Consider the following 23,541-nt stretch of genomic DNA (forward strand, 5'->3'; position numbering starts at 1 on the left):
CGCCTGTCCCTGGACTGTTTGTCCGAATGAGTGGAGGGGGCGTGGCTTAGCCATAATTTGATGTTGGAGGTGGGCCATTATCAATCTAGTGTGCATTTGATTGGACAAGATGAGTGAGTGCAGGATGAGTCATCAATATGTATATATATATATATATATATTTTTTTTTTTCAGACTAAAATCATTTTCTTAAGTGAAGTTTTGTCATGTATTCAGAGTACTAGCAAATAGATTACTTAAAGCTAACAGACAGTCTAAAAGCAACAACATGTTTTATTGGGGTCTCTAGAATTTCAACTTAAATGGCTCCTTCAATGTATGAATGTATTTAATTTTTGTTTTCTTTATTTGTTTTGGCTTTTGGCAGGCGAAATTTGATTTCTTACATGAGTTTGATCACCTTCTAAAATCTCCTCTGAAGGCAGCCATATATTTTTATGTATAAAGACCCATTTATATTATCAAGGAAAAATAGTGGAGTACTATAAATATTTAGCAAAATCGTAAATCTAATAAGTTTTGTGCTATAAGCCAATATTTTTCACGCGTAGAGGGTTTGCAATCTCGTGCTTGAAAATTACAACACAGTCAAAAATTCTTCACAGTCTATAAATTACAAGAAGAAAACATGCAGACTAGTTTTTCCATCTTTGTTAGCAAGCATATTGTCAGAGATTTTTCCAGTTCAGTTCAGGTCTTTGTGGTAACTTGTGTTTTTTGGCTCTCGCAGACTTTCAGACCACACCGCAGCCGCCAATCACTCCAAGCACCGTGGCAACCAGGAAGCCTGTGGGAGAGGAGGCGGGATTAAGCAGTTCTCAGTGTGATGGAGTGGACAAGCACTGCAGCAGTGAGTACATGCAGAACACAACAGCCAACAACAGAGATTGTCAAGGTCTCTGCTCTCTGTGTGGCAGCTCTTAGGCTAGACTATTTCCAGGTGATCGAACAAGCTGTACTTTGGCTCGGTGTGCTGAAACCAGCCTTGCGTGCTCCGACACTTCTGCTAACGGCTCTGCCTGTGAAAGGAGTTTTCACAAGGGATGGTGTGATTGTGCGAGGGGTACTCTGACGTTAAACCGCTGGTTGTCTTTAACCTAAATCTGAAGGTCAATAAGGGGTCACCGTGACCCTGGTTGAAGGCTGTAGGTGCCTGTAGCCATCATGTCACTTAAAATAATTGTTTTAATAGTTAGTGGATGATGCGACCGAAGAAATGTCAGCTGATTGAGGCTGTGCCATACCACTAATAATACTTAACGTATGAAATATTCTTATGTCATCTCAGTATTTATTTATAAAACTTAATGGATACAAACCAAAAGATACGATTATCTTAATATATGGAAAAAATAAATGTAATATTTATAATTAATTTTTTTCTTCACATGAAATCAAAATTTGGAGGTTCTTAAACAATATTCTGTTTTACTCTGAAGTATGGTACTTTAAAATACTATTAATAATTTGCTAAAATACTTTAAAATATTAATGTGAACAATTTAAATAAATGTACAAATGTTTTTGACATAATCAATAATCAATAAAGATAATCAATTTTTTTAATTTATTTTTAAAACTTGTTTGAAACTAAAAGATATTTTTAATAAATGTAAAATAGTTTGATTATATGTATTAGAAAAATTGTACAAAAAATGTACTCTTGACATGAGATCACCAATCCAGTATTGTGAGGGGAATTTATTAAATTATTAAATGTATTTAATTGATTTATTTATGTGACTTGATTGATACAAACCAAAAAAATAATAATAATTTGAAGGTATATAAACATTAATTAATTTATTTATTTAGCTGAATTTCCTGCAAAATATATATTTTATCAAATATAGTTAGTATGCTATTCAATTCCTTTTACAATGTCAATCCATCCACTCCTAATTGAATGGTTTGAGATTCCTCTGTTGTCTCATTGTTTATCAAACTCCTAATGAATTTGCTTACAGATATGACTCGTTTTTGTTTATCTTATCAGTCTTACAAAACCATTTGCATACCTGAATGAAAGCGAATCTCTCTCCAATTGTTTTTGTGCTTCAATGTCAAATATATTAGATACTTTAATGCCTTAATGCAGCTTGTTTGTTTCCACTATGGCTTGTATAAAAGTTAATTGAACAGTTTTCACTGTTCTGTCCGAAACGCTGTTCTAGAAAGATGGCATAAAAACGTATTTTTCAGGGGTTTTTTTCTCTGTATAATAAATGTTTAGCTATTACTTTCTCGAGTGATGGATTTAGAATTACTAAGAAAAAAAAATCTTTTGACTTTGTAAACAATCTCTCATAACACCCAACGTGGATCCCATGGGCATTGAAAACCTTCTAAAGTTTGTTTTCCAGGAAAGTAACAGAAAGAGAAAGTAATAGTCTACATAATTTTGTCTGCTTCACTACTCTTTGCGAGTGCCGTCTCAGAAATGTTTGAAAAGCTCCTGAAAATAATAGAAATGCATTGTTCAGAACTCAGAAGCCGTGGGACCTCTTTAGCATCATAGTGCCGACTTTTGCATGAGCAAGTACCAATTTTTCTTTTTATATATATATATTTTTTTTCCCAGTGTTGTGCTTGCCCCGAAAACAGTCTAAGGGAATAATCTATCTCATAGGGTTTTCAGACAATGTACAAACCCATCCAATCACTGCTGTCCTGTAGTTCCTCTGCTATTGATATGCATGAGAGTGAATGAGCCAGGATTTATGCAGGTGTCTCCCAGAGCAGAACTTTCCAGCATCAGAGCATTGCCCTCTGCTTGCACTCCCTCGCCGCCTGGGTAGCACCAGCCAGGCTTGTCCTCTTCTGTGGCGGCTCGGCAGATGGAGAGGGATGCTGGGAATGCTCAGGAGCCACGAGGGTCAGAAAGTACTATCGGCACCTACTCTGGGGTGAGGCCCGCTGGTGGATCTGTGCAGCAGGAAACGTGTTTTATCACATTCATCTCACATCTCTGCTTCAGAAAGGCTTTTAGCTGTGCCTCAAAAAGGTTTTTGTGTAGGAGTGGCTTGTTTAAATCCATCATGCGGCCATGTTGCCAGATTGAGCTGTAATGGCGTGAATTGCTGTGGGCCGCCATTACCACCCCTGGCGCGATAAGCAAGTCGGTTCTTGCAGCTTTGCCAGCGTGGACTCATTAGATTGCAGATAAGTCGTCGGATGGCAGTCTTGGGATGCTTCCACGTGCACTTTGGGAGATTAATTAGCAACCATCTCAGATATAGTGGATCTGATGGACATTTTGACTAGTCTAAGCTTGCTACAGAAAGGGAAGGATCAGCCATGGGATGTTTATTTTTAGATCTTTTATTCAGGAATCAACCCAGACTTGATATTATTATAGATATCCGGATCACGATGCGAATCACAATATTGTGATTAATTGTTTAGGTTCAGTTTATTAGAAATGATTGAGCCATGTGAGTACCGTTCAAAAGTTTGAGGTCAGTACACTTAAAAAAAAACTTTTATTCTGCATTCATTTCAAATAAATGTTGTTCTCTTGAACTTTTCATAAAGAATCGTGAAAAGAAATGTCATTTTTCAACATTGAGAATAATAAACAATGTTTAACAGCAAATCAGCATATTAGAAAGATTTCTGATGATCATGGGAGACTGAAGATTGGAGTAATGATGCTGAAAATTCAGCTTTTTTATCACAGGAATAAAATAAATTTTACTTAAATAATAAATAGAAAATAGTTATTTTAAATTGTAATAATATTTCATAATTTTTGTTTTACTGTTTAAAAAAAACAAAAAAACATTTTACCTACCCTAAACTTTCAATACATCCCTCTAGTCACACATTTGTAGTTGATTGGTTTAAAAATTCTCCATCCAAATTTGTCCTGCGCTTCCTCATCTTGCCACAAGATGTCGTATGTCTCTGTTATTATCTTACAGTCTCTGTCTAGAACCGTACAGTATAACAGCACAAGGGGAAAGAAACACACAGAATGATTACATCTTTGAGAGATGAGAAGGTGGCTGTTAGCTGCAATAAACACCTCAGGATGAGATGGGCGCGCTTCTGTCTGCCTGTTATATTTCTTGCTCGTGAACACGAGGTGAGTGAGCAGCTCAAGCTTTCAGCTCCTTAAAGGTTGTTAAGCATTTCATCTACCTTCCATCTGTTTTGCCCAACAACAAATACTAATTTGAGGAAAAGATTCCTTAAATTAGCCTTTTCGCACAAGTGATTAGTTTTATCTTTGATGTTGTCAAAAAAAGCTATTAGTAGTGGGGGTTTTTTTCTCCTTTTATCTGGCTAAATGGCATTTACTGATTTTGGGCTCATTTGACAATTTAATCTGAAAAGAAAATTGATCCAAAGATTCTCAAGTGTTTTCTTTTTGTCCTTTAAGTTATTCTTAAATTCTGATTCGTCAAACTAATGCTTGCCAATTGATTTTGACAAAGTTTTGTCTCTTTGTCCTTGAATCAGAGTGAACTGCCTGCAACAAAAGTGAGAGGATGGCACGTAAATAGATGCCTGTTTAACATTGTGTCCCTTTCCAAATCTTGTACATGTTCATGACAGGTCTACATGATGCTAGGAGCTTCTGGGTATTTGTGAGAAGGTGCTATATTGAAGTCAGCATGTTCCAGGGGCCTACACCATGAAGCCGGTTCAGGTGGCTAGCCAGCTATGTTTCACTTTAGTTTGCGCCAACCCTGGGTTTTAGGCACCATGAAAGTGGTTTGGCTTATAGCAGTGTTCATCGCCATAGTAACTTACGCCCCACGGCCAACCTGGTCCAGGGCAGGTTATGTTCCAGGTAAGAGGTTGCAAACCGATCAGCTGTGAGCAAAGTGACACATGTTAAAGTCACTCCACCTGTTTCCACTCCAAATTAAAGGTCACTACATAGCGAATGATTTTAAAAGACAAAATCATGGCTTTTAGTAAATAAATTGATAATAAACAAATGATTTAGAAAATATATTTTTTTTAGTAAATAAACGATTTAGAAATCATTTCTGTAATTGTTACACCCTTAAACGATCTCACATGTACAAATTTAGTTGATTAATTATTATTTCACAGATTTTAAATGAATACGTAAATAAAGGTAATATAAAAACACTCAATAAATGAAGCTATGAAATGACTACATGTGAGCTTAAATGTTCAATTCTCTCTATACCTTTAACTGTATAAACTAACTTTACAACTTTTACTTGCACTGATATACAGTAGCAAGACTTTCTTTAAGTTGTCCTCTTTCTTAGACAGCTATTTTCTTCTTGCTGTGTAAATTCTTAATATTTTAATACTTTTATTTAATAAGTGAATTGCGCTACTTCTCTCGAATTTCAATGAGTTTTTAATGAGTTTCACTCTTTCTCAGCATGTGACTGGCTGTTCTCTACGGATGTCACACCTAAACTCCTAAACTCAGGATCAAAGCCTGAGTTGACAGAGAAAGCATCATGGTCCCAACAAAGCCTGATTGGATTGGTTTGGTTTTTTATCAACTCGAAACTACCTACTCTAATCCTGCAACCCTAAATTTGTTCGACTACCATCATGGTACAGGCCCCAGGTCTCATGAAGGCATGTCCGAGTCATATTTCACCTCATTGTCAAAAGAAATTTGTATTTGTACATAGTTGTATGTTTGTGAGGTTGAAGCTACTTAAATTGCCCTGTAAAGGCATTCTATTCTCAATGACTATTCTAATTAAATTCTAATTAAGAACACTGTAATACAATTTTATTTATGTTTTCTTCAACATATTTAAATTAAAACAAATAATAACTTGCCATTCTTGAATAATTTACTAGTTAGACATAACTACTAGTGTGTGTGTGTATATGTGTGTGTGTGTATATATATATATATATATTCTTTATAACAATATGGTATTTTTGCGTAAAATATACTATCAAAATCCTGAAAATTCTATCAGTTTTCTATTTTTCACATCATCTTCAAGTCATGCAATAATTTTGTAGGAGGAACTGTCCAAAATACGTTTTTTTTTTTTTTTTTTTTTTTTTCGGAAAAATTATGAAGGACATGATAAGGCGATATATGCCAGATAAGTGCAAGATCCTAATCCTCAACACGAGACGTGCTTTAATGAAATGTTCTTGACAGACTTTGCGAGATAACACTGCTCTTCTGAAACTAGATGTCCTATATTTCAAATAATTGAATTTGTAGGCGTAAATGTTAGTACCCAAAGCAGTATAACAGGACAGATGACAAATGAACCATCAGATTCAGAAGCCTCAGCAGTCTTGTACTAACAATGAAGATCACAGACGCGAACAAAGAGCGACGTGTTTCCGCTGTGGTCCGCTATTGTCCCGGTGATGAGTCAGCCGCCCAGCACAAACTCATGGAGACGGCAAAACTAAGCAGTTCTATTATCAAGGTCTTTTATGGGATGGCAGAAGGGATATTTAATCCCTGAGGCCGTCCAGAGCTGCTCGCTTTTCTTGCTTATCCTCACTGTTATCTGATGCCGAAGGTTGTGAACCGTTGCCCATGCTCTAAATCAGTGACTTTCAGCTGGTTTTGCCTCAGGACCCAGATTTTACTTTGGACATTAATTGGTGACCAAGTGTTTTTTTTTTTTTTTAAAGTAAAGACCAAAATATATTAATATTACCAATAAATGCATAAACAACCCAACAATGTGCAAAAATGTGTGTATATATAAAAAAATATATATTAGGGCTGTCGAGCGTTATTAATCACGATTAGTCGCATCCAAAATAAAAGTTTGTGTTTACATAATATATGTGGGTGCACTGTGTATAATTATTTTGCATATATATAAATACACCCTCATGCATGTATATTTAAGAAAAAAAATATTATTTAAATATCAAATATTTATATATAATATAAATTGTATATAAATCTATATACAGTATATATATGAAAATATTTCTTAAATATATTCAAGCGTGTGGTTGTGTATATATATATATATATATATATATATATATATACTTTGTATATATATATATATATATATATATATATATATATATATATATATAATTATACACAGTGCACCAACATATATTATGTGAACACAAACTTTTTAGGATACGATTAATCGTTTGTCAGCCCTAAAATAAATAATAAACTTTAAATAAATAAATAATATATATATATATATGTATGTACACACAAACAGTATACAGCAATTTTGATTTCCTAAATATTTTTCACCATACATAACGCATCACATTTCATGTATTCTGGGTCTTTTACTTCTTGAATGTTTTTTTTTTTTTTTTTGGAATGAAAAAGATGCAACACAACCGGTCCATGTTGTATAGCCTTTGAACATCGTAAGATATGGGAATTTTTGTTTCTTTGAAAAGCTCAAATGACATAAGCTCAAACATATGGAAAACACGTTTTATACAGAATAACAGTGTTCAGAAATCCATAGCACATTCAGTAAGGGGAGCCGCACTCCTCCAGATGCTCTCCTGAGCTCGAGAGGGTGAAAGTATGCGTTTTATCCTGTCATGTGACTTTGTGTCTTAGTCAGAATTTTGCCCTCGCACACTACTTTGTCAAAGCCTAAGTGTTGTACGTGTCACGACAATATGTAGTGTTCAAAAGCAAGACATCTTTTCCCGTTTTCTTTTCTGTCTTGTTTAATTTTTCTTTTTCAGCCATAACCTGAACTACACAATCTGGACTTTGGTGTCTATTCAAACAGATGGTTTTGAAAAAAGTGGTCTTTTTAGCTTGGCAACGGTTCAGTGAGAATTGTAGAAGCTTCACTGTTGAACATACTGAACATTTGATACTGGCAGGGAGTCATTTTTAAAGTTCAGACTCAGAGCAGATGTAAAAGTAATACCGCAATGGTTTTTTAACTCTTAGTCTAACTTTTGCAGACGTTTGAGATATTTATTTATGGAAATAAATAATGCACTCTGGTTTGAAATGAGCTCTGATGTTCTGTACATGATCTATTCCATTAAATAGTGCATTAAATAATGCTTAATACTTTTGTAATGGTCAAGTATGTAGTAAACCAACACAAAGGTTGCAGATTTGAGTCTACAGTGGGTCTGCAGTAGTAACTGGACTCTTGTAGTCACTGTGGAGTAACGGTGCCCGCGAGTAAGGCACTTAACCCCAGATTGCTCCAGCGGGACTGGCCCTGCAATTAGTGTGCTGGAAGTCGCTTTGCAGTGTTTGCTAAATGGCAAGCAACTAATTTGTGCCCAAGGCTGCGTTTAACTCTCCTCGTAGAAAATCATTGCTGGGGATAAATGTGAAATGGCGTTTTTATATTAAACTGTCGTTGTTTTGTGCACAAATCGTGTTTGCCGTGTTGAATGAATGAACATTTGCATTTCATTTGTTGCACAAGGATTTACAAGTTTTATCAAGTTAAACTTCGGAAGAACATTTAAGTACTCAAATGTGGGTTATTTTTCAACTGGGAAAGTATAAAGAATTTCAAAGCAATATTGTTGTAGTTTAATAATATACTAAAAAAAAATCTCAGTATTTTAAAATTATAAAATGTTGAAATGATTAATTTGGCTGAATCTTTTTTTGGAAGCACCCAAACCTAGTGATGGGGAGACGACTCCAAAAGAGTGTATTCCTCGACTCTGAATAGGCCTAGAGTCTGGGTCGACTCCAGCACAGAAAGCCACTCTTGTTGCCGACTCTGTTGCTTTGTCTGAAATTGTTCACTTGTTCACTGATTCTCTAATCCTTATGTAATGCAAGGCAGTTGAGTGAATTCCTCGCTAAATTTCGTTCTGATATAGTGCAGACACTGATGTTTTAGTCGTGCGTGAGCTGGAACTGTTGCAGTAACGTACTTTTATCCTGCATGTAGCTTACTTGAGAAATAAGTAATAATCATAGTATTTTTTACAATCTTTAACAACAGTAATTGATTGTTATATTATTGCAATAAATATAAACAAATTTTCATGTTGGACTAATTAGATTATAAATCATTAAAAACTCACATGAAGAATAAATACATCAATAAGTGCACATTATTATATGTATTATATTTAACTTTTCCCCACTTAAACAAGATAGGGCTATCATCACCCGACCGTTATAATGAGATAAGTTAATTAAAGAATACATTACCTTATTTCTCTACCTTATATAAGTCTGACATAATATTCAACCATGTTTCTTGTGACTTCTACTTCTGTAAAATTAGGTGTTGGCAACAGTTAGGTAACAACATTCAAATGCTACTCAAGGTAATCATAATCATCTCTATTTTTTTTTTTTACTAATTTGGACAAAAGTGTGTTTTAATAAGGGGAATGTATTTTTTATATATATATAAATGTAGTTTGTAAATAATGACTGCAATCTTGTATTATTCCTGACCCTGTATTGATGTAGAGTAAATGGAGTCGAAGAGTCGATCCCATCAACTCCAATGGTGAGAGCCAGAGTTGACTCAGAAAATCCTGGAATCGAAGATCCCACCCAAACCTTTTAACTTTTTCTCTCTAATAAACTGATAAAAATGGTTAAATTGCTGCTTGTAACTTTTGATTGAATTATAATTATGATTAGGGATGTATGCCACATTATCGGTATCGGCCGATATATGATAATTTTTAATCTTATCGTTATCGGCCCAACAAGAACATTTAGCCGATATCTAAAAGCCGATAAATAATGTATTATTTCCTTCAGCTGAGGCACTTTAGATGCGCACTGTTCAACATGATGCTTTTAAATTGCTTGAAATACGATTGAAATCACTTTAAAAAGTAAAATTTTGTTAAAAAGTGTAAAATGTGCAGCGCAAGTCTGTCATATCGGCTACACAACATTAAAATAAGAACATCATAATTGTGTTTGTATCTTGGCTTTTAAGGAGGAGACTTTTTTGATAATCAGGCTCTCAAAAATTGTCTAAAAGCGTGGATTTAGATTTATCGGCCAATATATCGGTTATCGGCTTTCAAATACAAAGAATTATCGGTTATCGTATCGGCCAAAATTGTCATATCGGTTATGATTAATTTGGTATTTGTGTGCAATTTGTGGAGCTGCTGTCCCAAATACTGGCATTACCTTCATGCAACAAGTATTTTAGAGTAATAACAAGGATCAGAAATGCAATTCATTAAGTTTTTTTAGGATATAATAATTATATCTAGTTTGAATGAGTGCTGATAGTTACTGTCATCGAGTTCTGTGTTAATATCAGTTACTGCCTAAATTGCCTACTTAAAAGTAGAAACATGCACCCCTCTCCTTACTAGAAAGAGGCATCTGTAATAATGTGAAAAAATGCTTAAAATAGGCAGAAATATATTATATATGTTAATATTGATTCATAGTAGTCGTACAAACTATATATGTTATATAACTATTAAGAAATAACAGTTAAATGCTCTGTGTCATATGGTATAACAACATGTCATACGGTAAAATCGTTTGTCTGTATGACATTTTTTGTTTGCCCTTATGACAATTTTGTGCTGTGTCATTTATAACAGGCAGTTGCTTGGCCACCTCCTTCCATCTTTACCCTTTACCTTGACTTTTAAACTTTATATTTCACCTGTAAATAAATATTTTTTCAAATTTTAAATGTTTTAAACCCTTTTTTGACGTTTGACCATATGACACCCAAATCTGTGACACATGTAACTCACTTGGAAAAGGTGAAATTACCCCAAATGTAGGAGCAAAATCTTAAACTTGCCTTCAACTTGGCTGGTCTTCAGGGGTCCTCTGAGTAATGTCATCAAATTTCACATGTCTTAAGTCATTAATATCCAGTTCCAAAATGGCTTCTAAACTTTGTTTTACCGTATGACATAGGGAAAATGTGTTTTTGCGGAACAATTTGTTTTAGATACAAATGACATTTCTGAAAGGACTATCTTACTGATACTTTAATATGCTTATCTTAAGACTTGAACAAATATGCCAAATGAAAAATTGTATCATTTTTAAACATTTTTAAAAATTTTAAATACAATTGTCTTAAATAACTTTAAGTGAATTCCGTGTGTCCGTATGACATTTGACCACATTAATAGTCTAAAAATGACCTATTTTTGAAATTTCACACAATTAAGAACAGTGAGGAGGACAGATGATGTGAGATTAAAACATGTATATAATTTTAAACCTATTTTATATTATTATATAATATTTATTGCTCCTGGAAGTGCAAATCAGTGCGGCACGTCACTGACCCTATTGCACAATTATTTATAAAAGAGTGATCTGTGTGAACTCACTTTCCACAGCCGTGGCCTTTTCACCGTACAGTAAACAAACATTTGAATCTTGAAGGAAAGTTGCCCTATCCGTTGTTCTTTTGCCACACACAGATTCTGTATCATGACACTTAAACCTTTGCAAAGATTAAATGATCTGTTCATGTTGCTTTCTGTTTATGCGGTACAAAACCGATCAAATATGTCAGTACTTCAGACTCTATTATCTACAAATTCAGTGAGATCTAAGACAGGAATTCATGTTTGTGATATGTAGCATCCATTTTGTTTGACTCCTTTAATCAAACGTCTGTCTAGTCATTTCCAAGAACTCATTAAGACCCCTAAGATTGAGTTTTTGCAAATTTCCCTTTTCATCTTTAGTAGATGAGCAATTTAAAGCTGAAAATCGAAAATCGCAGAACTATGTCAGGGAGCCATCTGATGAATTATGAAATTGTATTAATCTGTCAGGATGATATTGATCCAACTAGGCAACTTGCCACAATCGTTAAACCACAAATAACTTTTGTTGACGCCCTTTAGAGTCGTAGATACGATCATTTGAGCTATTTAAAGTCAGCTGAGGCTTCATCGTGCAGATCTACTGTGGTTTTCTGCACAAGTAACTTTTGTATCATTTAGAGTTAAGTATACTGTTGCTATTTCTCTCATGCACTGGCTAATTCATTTAGATAAGCAATTTAATGAGCTCAACAAAAAAAACGATCCCAGTACAAAGACAACATTTAGTTTAAGCAACTCCTCTTTTGATTTGTGTTGCAGCCTATGGCCTGAATAATACATAACTTATATTGCGTTGGGGCTCCCCATTTTATCCAGGGAAATATTGCTGGCCCCAAATTGCGCATGGAAGAAGGTCTGTGCTTTCCTTTAGAGTTTAGTTCCTTTCCTTAATATGAGCACTAATTAACTTAATTATGGAGATGGGGTGTCTCAAAGTAAAAGACTTCAGTATTCAGGACCCTAGAATGATCATTTCAAGCTTCCAGATCCATACCTGGAATACATCCAAATGATTCACGTTTTAAAGCTAGTCTTTAAATTCTGTGAAGTATTTCATGTTATTAATAATAAAGTTTATTATATCTATAGAGAGAGATCCCTAAATGAACTTTTTGGACTATACTGGCATCAGAGCGAAGCAAATTTGTATTGGATTGTATTGGATTTCTTGACATAATCAATTCTATTATAAACAGATTTAATTTCCCATACTTTTAATTTAAATGCATTAACTTTTAAAGAAAGTTAAAGAAACATGACATTGCCCTTTAGCCAACTTGCCTATAAAATGCAATGGCTTAAAAAGTAAATTCGAAAATTTTCGTTATTTTATTTCCGTGAACATAATTGCAGTTGCAATAAAAATAAGATGAAATGCATAAAGAACTCCACAAAACACACCTGGATTATCATGCCCATAATAAGCACACATATTTTGTTTTCCTTATTTGAATTAAAGCGTACACACAATTAACTAAAATAATTTGTTAGCCTATCTCATTAAGTAAATCATGGCCACGTTGTAATAATTAATTCCCTTGTTTTAATAAAACGAGAGCATGAATTTCTTCAACAACGTGGCCATGATTTACTAAAACCAGAGAACAAGCTAGAGCCTAAATGAGAGAACGAATTCTTAATTTGTGTCAGTGGCCATGATAGATTTTTTCTGCATGTCATGTACAACACAATAGCTAACGTTCCTATTTATCTAATTTATTATCGTAGGCTTTGTGTATAGCTCACCTTTTGCTGCACTATGTTTGCGCAGCACATCCTCGTGCTTTCTGGCAATGTGCCGCTTTAGATTCCAATATTAATCTTTCGCACTGTCAATCCACTCTCTTTCAATTTCTTCTCCCTGCTCGTTCTTAACTTTGATTTTTACTGTGATTTATGTTTAAGGCTTGCAACTTCACTAAAACAATATTTGAAGAGTTCAGATGCAAAAGCCTCTAAGTGCCATTTGAAATTTTCTTCTAAAATGATCATTTTTATCAAGCTTGTATATTTAAGTTCAGTAATTTCACTTAAATGGCAATGAAGATTACCTATTAATTGTCATTTAAGTGAAATTACTGAACTTAAATATACAAGCTTGATAAAAATGGTCATTTTAGAAGAAAATTTCAAATGGCATTTAGAGGCTTTTGCATCTGAACTCTTCATTTGAACTACGTATATGGCCTATTGCTCTTGCTTAGCTACTTTAAACTATATGGCCTATTGCTCTTGCTTAGCTACTTTACAGACTGTCTCGAATTAGCAAATCACCAATGTGCATTCTGGGTTGATCGAGTGGCACTTAGAGGAATGAGCGAGCTGGCATAAATGTAAATGTCTTTGTACGTATGCGTCTTAAACACACGTTAAAATTAAATTTCATGTTGTTTTTTGATGCACTTACTAGAGATTGCATAGCACTGATTCTTGAAACTTTGGCAAAAACATGTCCCACTAAAAAAAGTGCTAATTCTGTTGGAAATTAATAACATTTTCATGAATGAAAAGAATAAAGTTTATAATCAGGGGGTCCTTTGCACATATGTAAGGTTCTTTAATAGGTTTATTTTTCATTTGTATTATTTTAATGATTATATGCTGGCCCATTGCCTACAAAATTAGCTGTCCTCGGATAGGAGATAATCATTTCAACTTGATTAAAAAAACAAAAAGGAATAATTGAATTGAATAATATATTTACCACACAAAAGAGTACATTGTAATATGTATTAAAAACTACAAACAGTGAGTTTTGAACAATATTTACTATTATTTTGTGGTTGTTCAAAATGTGTCCCACATATTCGTCACCACCGTCAGATATTTATAAAAAGCAAAAAAATCAGGCAACTACAAGGTCAACTACATTCCTCCATACCCCATTTTCAAACCTTCAGCTTTACAGCATGCTTCAAGATCACTCAAGCTCCCGTAATTTTGCTATTTTCTCTTAAACTTGTTCATATATTTGGGCACTCCTACTGTCACAACCATAACATGTCAACACCGTCTCTTTTGTATAGAAAATATTAGATTAGATTATGACATAATTGTATACTTTTTAAGAAGAGGTCTGAAGTAGCTAGCAACAGAGGGGAAACAAGATGGCTATAATGTGAACAACTCATGCATATCATGTGAAAGAGTAGGTTTTGTCACCACTGTCAGACATCACCACCGTCAGGTTTTCTATCTGACGGTGGTGACATACCGTGTGACGGTGGTGACAAAACCCCCCAAATGGTCTATAACAGAGGCTAGAATATAATTGTTGATCACAATAAATACCAATATATTATCTGTAATGTTCCATTCACCTCTTTAATATTTTTATTTATTTAATTCCCCCTATATTTCTTCCATACAGGCTTACACTGCATGCTACTATTAGCGCGAATGAGAGTGAGGATGTTTCCTTATATCCTCACGGCTGTGCTTCAGCTGCAGGAATACAGCAGTTCTAATCTGAACACGTTTGATGCGATTAAATTGTGTTTCATGACGTTCATTTAGATTTTTGCCCATACTAAAAATTTGTTAAAGCCTAGCATGGATAGGAGCAGCAATAACCCCCTTGGGGTAAACAGAACAGAACCAACATGAATGTTTTGCAGATTATTTCAAAATTTAAAGTACAATATAATTCGAGAATTTATTCAGATTCTTGGGGAATCAGAATGTCAAGTCCTGACTGACGAGTGGAGCTGGGGAGGGAGGAGGATAATGAGCTCCTGAGAAACGTGATAGCTGCTGATAATACTGAAGGAGCTTATATATGTGTACAGTGATAGGCGTCATATTCCTATAGGGGGAGGTTGATCAGCTAATAGTCGACTGATGCGAGCTTGACTAACGTGACCTGCCAGAACTAACGCTACGCTTGATATTTAGACAGATTTTTTGAACAATTTTTGAGAGAAATGGGCTTTTTGTGTACATGGAAAAAGTCCTAGATCTTTGAGTTCAACTCATGAAAAATGGGGGCAAAAACAAGTGTTGCATTTATAATTTTGTTCAGTGTACATATTTATGAATTATACCATCAGCCTATCGTCCAATAGGGGATAAGGTGTGCCTTCCCTCTCTCTCAATTTACTATTATGCCATGTTCATTTGGCTTAATGTCATTTGGGATGCACATAGTGCACACATTCCAGGCTATGCATCTCCAATGACTAAAGCCAAATGAAAATGGCATGACATCATTTAAACAAATCTAACATTCACTGTAATTACCCCCAATTTCATAGTCATTATACTCAACTTTGACTTTATGTATTTTAGAAAGTTATGGCTAGGCAGCAGCTATCTGTAGAGGAGAGAAGGAGAAGAAACAGGGAATACCAAAAAAAGCTGAGAGAGAAAATACACAGTGAGGCAGAGTTAAATGAGGAATACCTCATAAAAGGAAAAAAATGTTTATCACAGTGCTCAAGATTGTTATTTTTTGGACCAAAGAGTTAAATGAAGTTGTTAAGCAAGAATTGATTGACTTGAGTGGTATACATTGTGGAATTGTATGTTGTAAAGAGGCCACAGTCACCACCGTCAGATTAATGTCACCACCGTCAGTTCTAAAGTCACCACCGTCAGAAGGAGTTTTATTTGTTTTAAATGAATATGCTTGAAATATGATTCTTCAGTGCTGTTGAGTTATTAAAGTAATAGTCTCTTTTAATACAAAAATATGTTTGTTAAATAAAACAACATTAATTTTTCTATTTAGGCTTAAAGTAAATGTTGTATGATGTTATATCTTTTAAAGGAGTACACGCAAAACAGTATAAAAAATGAACAAAAGTGAAAATTCAACATTTAACAGCATATATGTGTACCAAGAATGCCAGATAATGATTTAAAAACTCTAAATACATATTAGACCAAACAAATAAAAAATAATTTGCTATTTATTTTGTCTGACGGTGTTGACAAAAACAAAGTGATAACTGGAGAAACGCCTATTTTATGAAAAAAATACAAAATGAGGAGGTTGCACCGGTGCATGGCTGAACAGCCAAGACCTTGGTTTATAATAATATGCCTTCAGATTTTGTAATTTAACTAACTTTTTATTTTCAAAATTAAAACCTGTTTTATCCAAATTCCCAAGAATCACTGATAGACTAGTGAGGTCTAGACCAGTCAAGACTACTTCAACCACTAGTTAGCACTGTCGTAAGCTATCGAGTACTTGAGCTCGCAAGAACCATTACGACACTTCTGTTTTTATTAAAGGTGCAGTATGTAATATTGACAAGCAGCTAGCAGATGAAATGCCCAATGTCCAAAATCAAAATATTGGAGTGTTGTTCTGACACAGAATGCACATTTCAGAGCAGAATAACAGGCTGTAGCATTGTTTTTCAGTGAAGCAATGATGTGAACTTAGCATGTTTATTATATTATGGCATTTACATATTATGGTATTTTTATGCTTTAGTACAGTAAAAAAAAAAAAATGACATACTGCACCTTTAACAAAAATCAGCGAGAAATGACTGCTACCAAAGAGATTGTGGCAAGATTACGCTGCATTAATTTTTACATACTCTATAAATTATTTTGAAATGGTTGAGAGTAGATCCAGATCCATTTTTATTCTGTTGAGGACCTGTGAAATGTTACAGTATATGAGGAGGTTAATGTTAATGTAATACCCGTAACTGTTTAAATACATTTTATTAATATATGAATGTATATTGTTATACATAAAATTTCGGGATGTTAAAGTTATAATGTTGCACATCAATTTACAATCTATTTTGCCTGTGCTAAATACAAAATGGAACCCATTATTTTAATGTTTTTACAATAATGTGATTATCATTTTGGCCCAAATCGTGCAGCCCTAAGTTGAATACTTATTTACCCCTGTGTGTGTATATATATATATATATATATATATATACATATATATAATTTTATATAATATATATAGATTTTATATATATATATATATATATATATACATACACAAACACAGGTATATTGTATGCCATGTATGGCATGTCAAGTCTTTCAAACAGAAGCTGGGATGAATTTATTCATTTTTTTGTATAAAAAGTGCTACTGTTCCTTCAAGATTGAATATGCAGTTTCTGCAGCAAAGCCTTTTTGACTAACCAATTATTGAACTAGTTACCTTCAAGACAAGGACATAACAAATGTTTGAAGAATGGCCTTTTCTTGTGCATTGTGGGTATTCTTGTGCATTGTGGGTATTTTTGCAACAACAGCAGGCTGTTATTTTGAGCTAAGAGTGTTCCTGAGTGAAGCGAGAATAGATGTACTTTATACCTTTCAGGCTGTGTTTTGGTGAAGAATGAACCATTGTGTCGTTTTCAGGAGTTCTTTGTCATGGACGAGTGTCTGTAGATTGTAGTGAAATGTTAGGCTGTGTGTGAAGGACACTACAATTCTTGAAGGAAAGTGAAAGTTCAAGTGCGGTCAGTTGAGATGTTGTGTTGTGTGATTTTCTTTTTTACAGTTGGACCTTAAAAAAAAGTATTTCATGAATCATGGAATTTATATTCTGGTTCTCGAATCTGATTGGCTGAGAGCCTTTTCCTGGCATACGATGTTCTACTAGTATCACCACGGGAACCGTCTCAACATTTGAATCACAGAACAATGGCCAAGATCACGAATTTCTGTTAAATAATACATTCAATTTTGGTTTGTTTTTCACCAAACCCAATCGTATACCCCCAGAATACCAACAGAACTAGAGAAGGCTGTTTTATGAGGAACAGAAACCAAATTTCACGGTTTTATTGCAAATTTGAAAACCGTTCTAAGGAGTCATCCAAGCAAATTGCTTGGGGTATAAATTTGCAATATGACCTTCCAGATTCAGAATGGATCCAGATATGTGTTAAAGCCCAGAATCTGTCAATTAACACTAGTTTAAGCTGATCCAATATAACTGGGTAATCGTACATTTGTCACCCCTGAAAAGTTAAATAGGTTTAACCCGGAAATCCCAGATATCGGTTTTAAATGCCAAAAACTTAAGGGACCATTCTTCCATTGTATCTGGGAATGTGAGGTGATCAAGACATTCTGGCATAAAGTTTCTTCAATTATTTCAAAACTAATTCCAATGACCCCTGAACAATGTGCTTTGGGTTTAATTCCTGTAAGTCTATCATTATCATGCAGGCTATCACACTAAAATGATTGACATTTGTCCAGTTCTTGCAAGACGTTTTGTAGCATTTTACTGGAAGGTCCATACATTGATCATTGGTTAGAAGATCTGTCACATTGTATTGCATTGGAAAGAATAAACTACAGTAAAAATGGCAAACTAAAAGATTATCATAAAATATGGGAGCTTTTTATACATTTTCTGGAAAATAACCAAATATCGATACAGGCAATAATATATACCTCACACTCTACTGATTGATATGTGATGTGCTTATGCATTTGAAGATATATGGGCATGTCTGTCTTGGCCGTTGTATAATAACTTCTATACCTGTGTAACCGATTTTTTGGATGCCGAGGCTGTGGGTGGGAAGATAGTTAACATATAAAAAATATATATAAAATGCATGAAAAACATGTTTAAAAAAAGGAGGTCATATGACATTAGAACAACAGCAGGGTGAGAATGTTGACTTAATTTTAATTTCAGGATGAACTATCCCTTTAAGCTTTCACTTGGTTGATGTTAAATTATTAATAATCATTTATTTAATGTCAATTCATGTTTTGCTAATACATTAATGTAGTTAATCTATACAATTTGAAATGTTAAACATGTATTAGTAGAAATGATCTTTTACCAAGATGGTTAAATGTTATAAGTATTTTATGTTATTTGGTGTTTAACATGTAGATGCTTATTGTAATGAACTATTTTTGAGTCACATGCTATGCAGTCCTACCATACTGAATGGATCCTTGTCTTCAGTACAAATGTTCACAAAGATTAAAGGTGTACTGCTCAACATCTTTTCTAGTAAATTCAATGGGCAAACCGATTGCAACGTGCCATTTTGTTGAATGCTGACATGGCAATGCCATTGCTCACAAACGCATCATGTCGAGAGTAAACAATTGATCTACACTTATCCTGTATGTTTTAGGTTGTGCAGGACATTATTTTCATTATAAATAATAGATGCCATGGGATTGCTGCAATGTTAAGCTTTTTCCTTTTCCATGTCTCTCGCTAGCCTTTAATCTTATTGGCCTCTTTTTGTGCAATAAGAGACGTTCTTATTGCTGGAGATTAGTTGTCCCCCTGTAATGACACATAGAAGTTACTCTAGGGGTTAGGGGACTTCATGAATACAGGGTAATGCACTCATTATCTTTATGAAAACACCTTAATTTGTCCCCTGCATCACATTTGTGCATTAGATATGAGAGACAGCCAGGTTTCTTTCATACACTAATGCCATGTCACAAAAAAGCACATTTATTGCAGATGTCTTTTGTGACCACTTATAATTGCTATTTTGGTTGTGTGTTCTACCACCTTGTTAGTAGATCTAGTTTCTCTTGCCAAATGAGGTTTTGGCTCAGTGGCTTGATAGAAGTAACATCACATTTAATGATTTAACATGCCCATGTCCTGCCTCTTGATTAGCCCAAATGCAAAAAAAAGTATCCACAAATGGGGACAAATACTGTAACTTTTCCAAAAATTCAGTTTCATTTCCAAGTTTTAATGTATTTGGAATTTAGTGTAGTAGGGCTCTATGAAATTGGAAAAAACCTACATGACGATATTTTTTTTCTACGATAGCGTTATAAAAAAACAATCTCACCAGATGATTTTAATAGCTCTATTTGAATCATTCTAGTATTATTTGGTGATTTTATAGGGAAGGCAATCTGCATAGAAAATGCACAAATTACACGCATAGATTAGAGAAAGATAGAATTGAAATAAGCAGTGCTTTGTTTTTCATGTAACAGTATTCAGGTACAGAAATTGAATAATTTAAATACTAATATAATGAATGAATGAATGCAGTTTATCTTTGTTCAAGCTACAAAAGTATTTTTTCCTTTAATGTTTGTTTGTTTGATTATCATTGGTGACACGAACATATTTTAAGCTGTTGTCACTTTAAGACAAATGCACAGACTCAATATAATGATAGGCATGATAACACATCTGTTTTCTTACTCAATTGTTTACTACATGTAACCGACTGTGTTAATGAGGATTATCGCTTTTTTTTCCCCTACATAGGCCAACTTTACTATAATTTAATAGCTGTGGACATTCTCACTCTCCCTAAATGATGATTTTCAGTTTGATATCATGAAAGCAGTCTGCTAGTCTGTATCAAGTTATTTATTGAGTCTGATGGTGGTTGTTCATCTCAGTGCAGGAAAGCATGCACCTCTCAGCTGACCTTTGATTGATTCATCCACGCTGAATCATTTAGACTGCTACACTGAACATTTCACCTGTTCTTCTTTATTAAATCAGTCATTTGTCATTTCCCGTAGAAGACTGAGACAAAAATGCTCTTTAAAAGAGTGCTTGATCTGACCTGGCCCGCGAATGCGAAGGTTTTGATGTTTAATTCATTCATCCCACCTATAAAAATTTCAGCTGCAACTGAAATCCTTAGCAGTGGATCTGATCCGTTGACATTTATCTGAGGTGAACCGACAGAGGTTCTGCTCACCGTTTGAGTCCTTTGTCAGTTTTACGGCCCAAAATAACGCAAGTCCCTGTTGGACGTAATCTCATCTGACCGTGCTTTAGCTCCTGAGTAAAGTCAAGCTTTTGAACTGCCAATTTCTCATTTCTGCCATTGAGGGTATGTTCAACCGTCCCGGTGCCCGGCTCTTGCTCATTACCTGCAGGTTCTTCTCTCATATTGCTTTTGTTTATCTTCACTTTCTGTGGATTTCTTTCCCTAAAGAGTAGGATAAATGATTCAAATCCTCATCATTCAGACCAGACGCTGTGTCTTTCTCCTATGTTCTCATTCCCTGGGCTTCAGGTAATCACGATCCCAGCTTGGTATTAATCCGAATTTCACGGCCACCTAATGTTGTCCATTAAAAGCAAGCTCTGTAGACAAAGTGCCCGGTCTATCATGCGGTTCTACATAAACCTCACCGTGGAATCTAAGCATCCGTCACAGCGGTTGGTGATGAACCCCAGCAGGCCAGCCAAGTGATTACGACATATCTGAAGTTGAAACTCTATCGCCAAAGCACTACATTCCCACTTCCCCCTTTTTTTCCACTTTTAAGAGTAGATCTGATCAGAGTAGAAGTGGCTTCCTTATCAACAGAAGAGCATTTTCCATGAGTGCCAAAGTCCAATAAATAAACACTTTTCCCGGTAGGCCACTAGCCAACTCTCATGTCAAAATTGATCATTAAAAATTGAGCGGGGGGACCAGCTATAGAGTGCAACAATCTGGATCTGGAAGTAAAAATCCAATTCGTTTTCTCCATAAGGGAATTGATTTTTAATGATAACCTACAAACATTTAGAAACTGACTTACAGTTTGCCATTGTATTTCCTTTTGTTGGAGCTACCAGTCCATATTATATCAATAGAGTCAATCTCTCTATGTTCCCTAAAGCCTATGGGAAGAAAGAATGGCAACCAAGGCCATTGAACAAGTGGATAGCATCCACTGTTGCATGCTATAGCTTTACGAAATCTGAAATGCATCCACCGAGTGCTGCTTTTTCCACACCGTTTGGCTTGGCAGGCGCCACCCTGATAAGGCGCCAAAAAGCTCCCACATCATTTTGACTCTCGTCCAGTTCTGAGGGATGGACTGACCTTTGCTGTCATGACACCACTGCTTGCTGGACCTTCAGGCTTAGCAGGCTGCCCGCTATAGCATGGGTGATCTCATTTCCGGCTCAAGGCCAATGAGTCATCCACTAGCGTAGCCGATAGCGGTTTCATCCTTAAGAGATGCATCTCTTCTTTGTAAAGTGGTTTGAAGCTGTACCTATTTTTGGCTGTTCTATATTTCAAAACTGTCACAACATGTATTGAAACCATCAAACGAGCATATCCACATATAGTGCTTATCCATGGGCGATTAATGGAAAATGTTAGCATGCTCACAGTGCAGATGAATTACCCCAGACATGCCTGTGTGTTCCTCTTTGCAGTGGGCAAATGGGAGCTTTTGACTGATCTACTTCATTTCCACAGTCGTAGACTGAATCATTGATCGATCCGCAGGCCTCATTAAGCACCTGCACTGCATGACAAAGGCCAGAGTGACTAACTGTGTCCTCTCACAAGTGTGTCCCTGACCATCTCTCTCTCTCTCTCTCTCTGTCTTTCTCATTCACACGTCGTCTTCTCTAACCTCTTGATTTCTCACCAGACTTCTAGAGGATAACATATCCTGCGAATAGAAGTTTTTTTTTTGTAAAACATTTGCTTTTTTATAAAACTTACTGTGCTGTTAATGGATGTCCCAGTCACGTGACCCCTAGCCGCGTGTCAGCCATTTTGACGGAATACATCCGTCAGCTACTTAGTGGCGCATATATTATTATTATATTATTAATAATATATCCATTGTCGTGGGAAATATATATTATACTAATAATATAAATATTAGTATAATTATTTTTATAATAAGCCTAAATATTGCAATACTTTGCGCTACAGTACTGATATAATTGCGTGCGCAAAATATCTCGATAATGAACAGAAACGATTTTTTTCCTCCACCAATGTCTATTATTAGCGCAGCGGCCATCAGCTAACTCTTCACGTCATTTCATCACACTTATTATTAGCATCACTAAAAGAAATGGCCTGTACAAGAGGAAGATAAAGGGATTAGGAATCATAGACCCATATGAACAACCACAAGTTCTTTTTACAGGCATTAAATGTGTAGACAAACTTCCTGACATTGAGTTTGATGACATTTACAGCTACCATATTCACTTCCCATCACGCTACACCGGAGCTTCATTAATAGCATACAAAAGCTTAGCAGGCGATCGGTATCACAATGCTAGAGGTCAGAGGAGAATGGGCCGACTGATTCAAGCTGATAGAAGAGCAACTTGGACTGAAATAACCACTCGTTACAACCGAGGTATGCAGCAAAGCATTTGTGAAGCCACAACATGCACAACCTTGAGGCGGATGGGCTACAACAGCAGAGGACCCCACCGGGTACCACTCATCTCCACTATAAATAAGAAAAAGAGGCTACAATTTGCAAGAGCTCACCAAAATTGGACAGTTGAAGACTGGAAAAATGTTGCCTGGTCTGATGAGTTTCGATTTCTGTTGAGAC

At 35.1% G+C, this 23,541-nt stretch overlaps 1 protein-coding gene across 2 annotated transcripts in view; it reads left to right on the forward strand.

Annotated features, from left to right (window-relative positions):
- atad2b (ATPase family AAA domain containing 2B) overlaps positions 1-23,541 on the forward strand; it is a 99,087-nt gene that overhangs the window by 45,960 nt on the left and 29,586 nt on the right. For both annotated transcript variants that reach the window (XM_039690164.2, XM_039690166.2), the window contains exon 24: positions 731-850. In XM_039690164.2, coding sequence (XP_039546098.2) covers positions 731-850 — 120 coding nt within the window. The remainder of the gene's footprint in view (positions 1-730; positions 851-23,541) is intronic.

This window comes from Pimephales promelas, chromosome 13, assembly GCF_988280905.1.
Source record: "Pimephales promelas chromosome 13, fPimPro1.hap1.1, whole genome shotgun sequence".
Taxonomy (NCBI): Eukaryota; Metazoa; Chordata; class Actinopteri; order Cypriniformes; family Leuciscidae; genus Pimephales; species Pimephales promelas.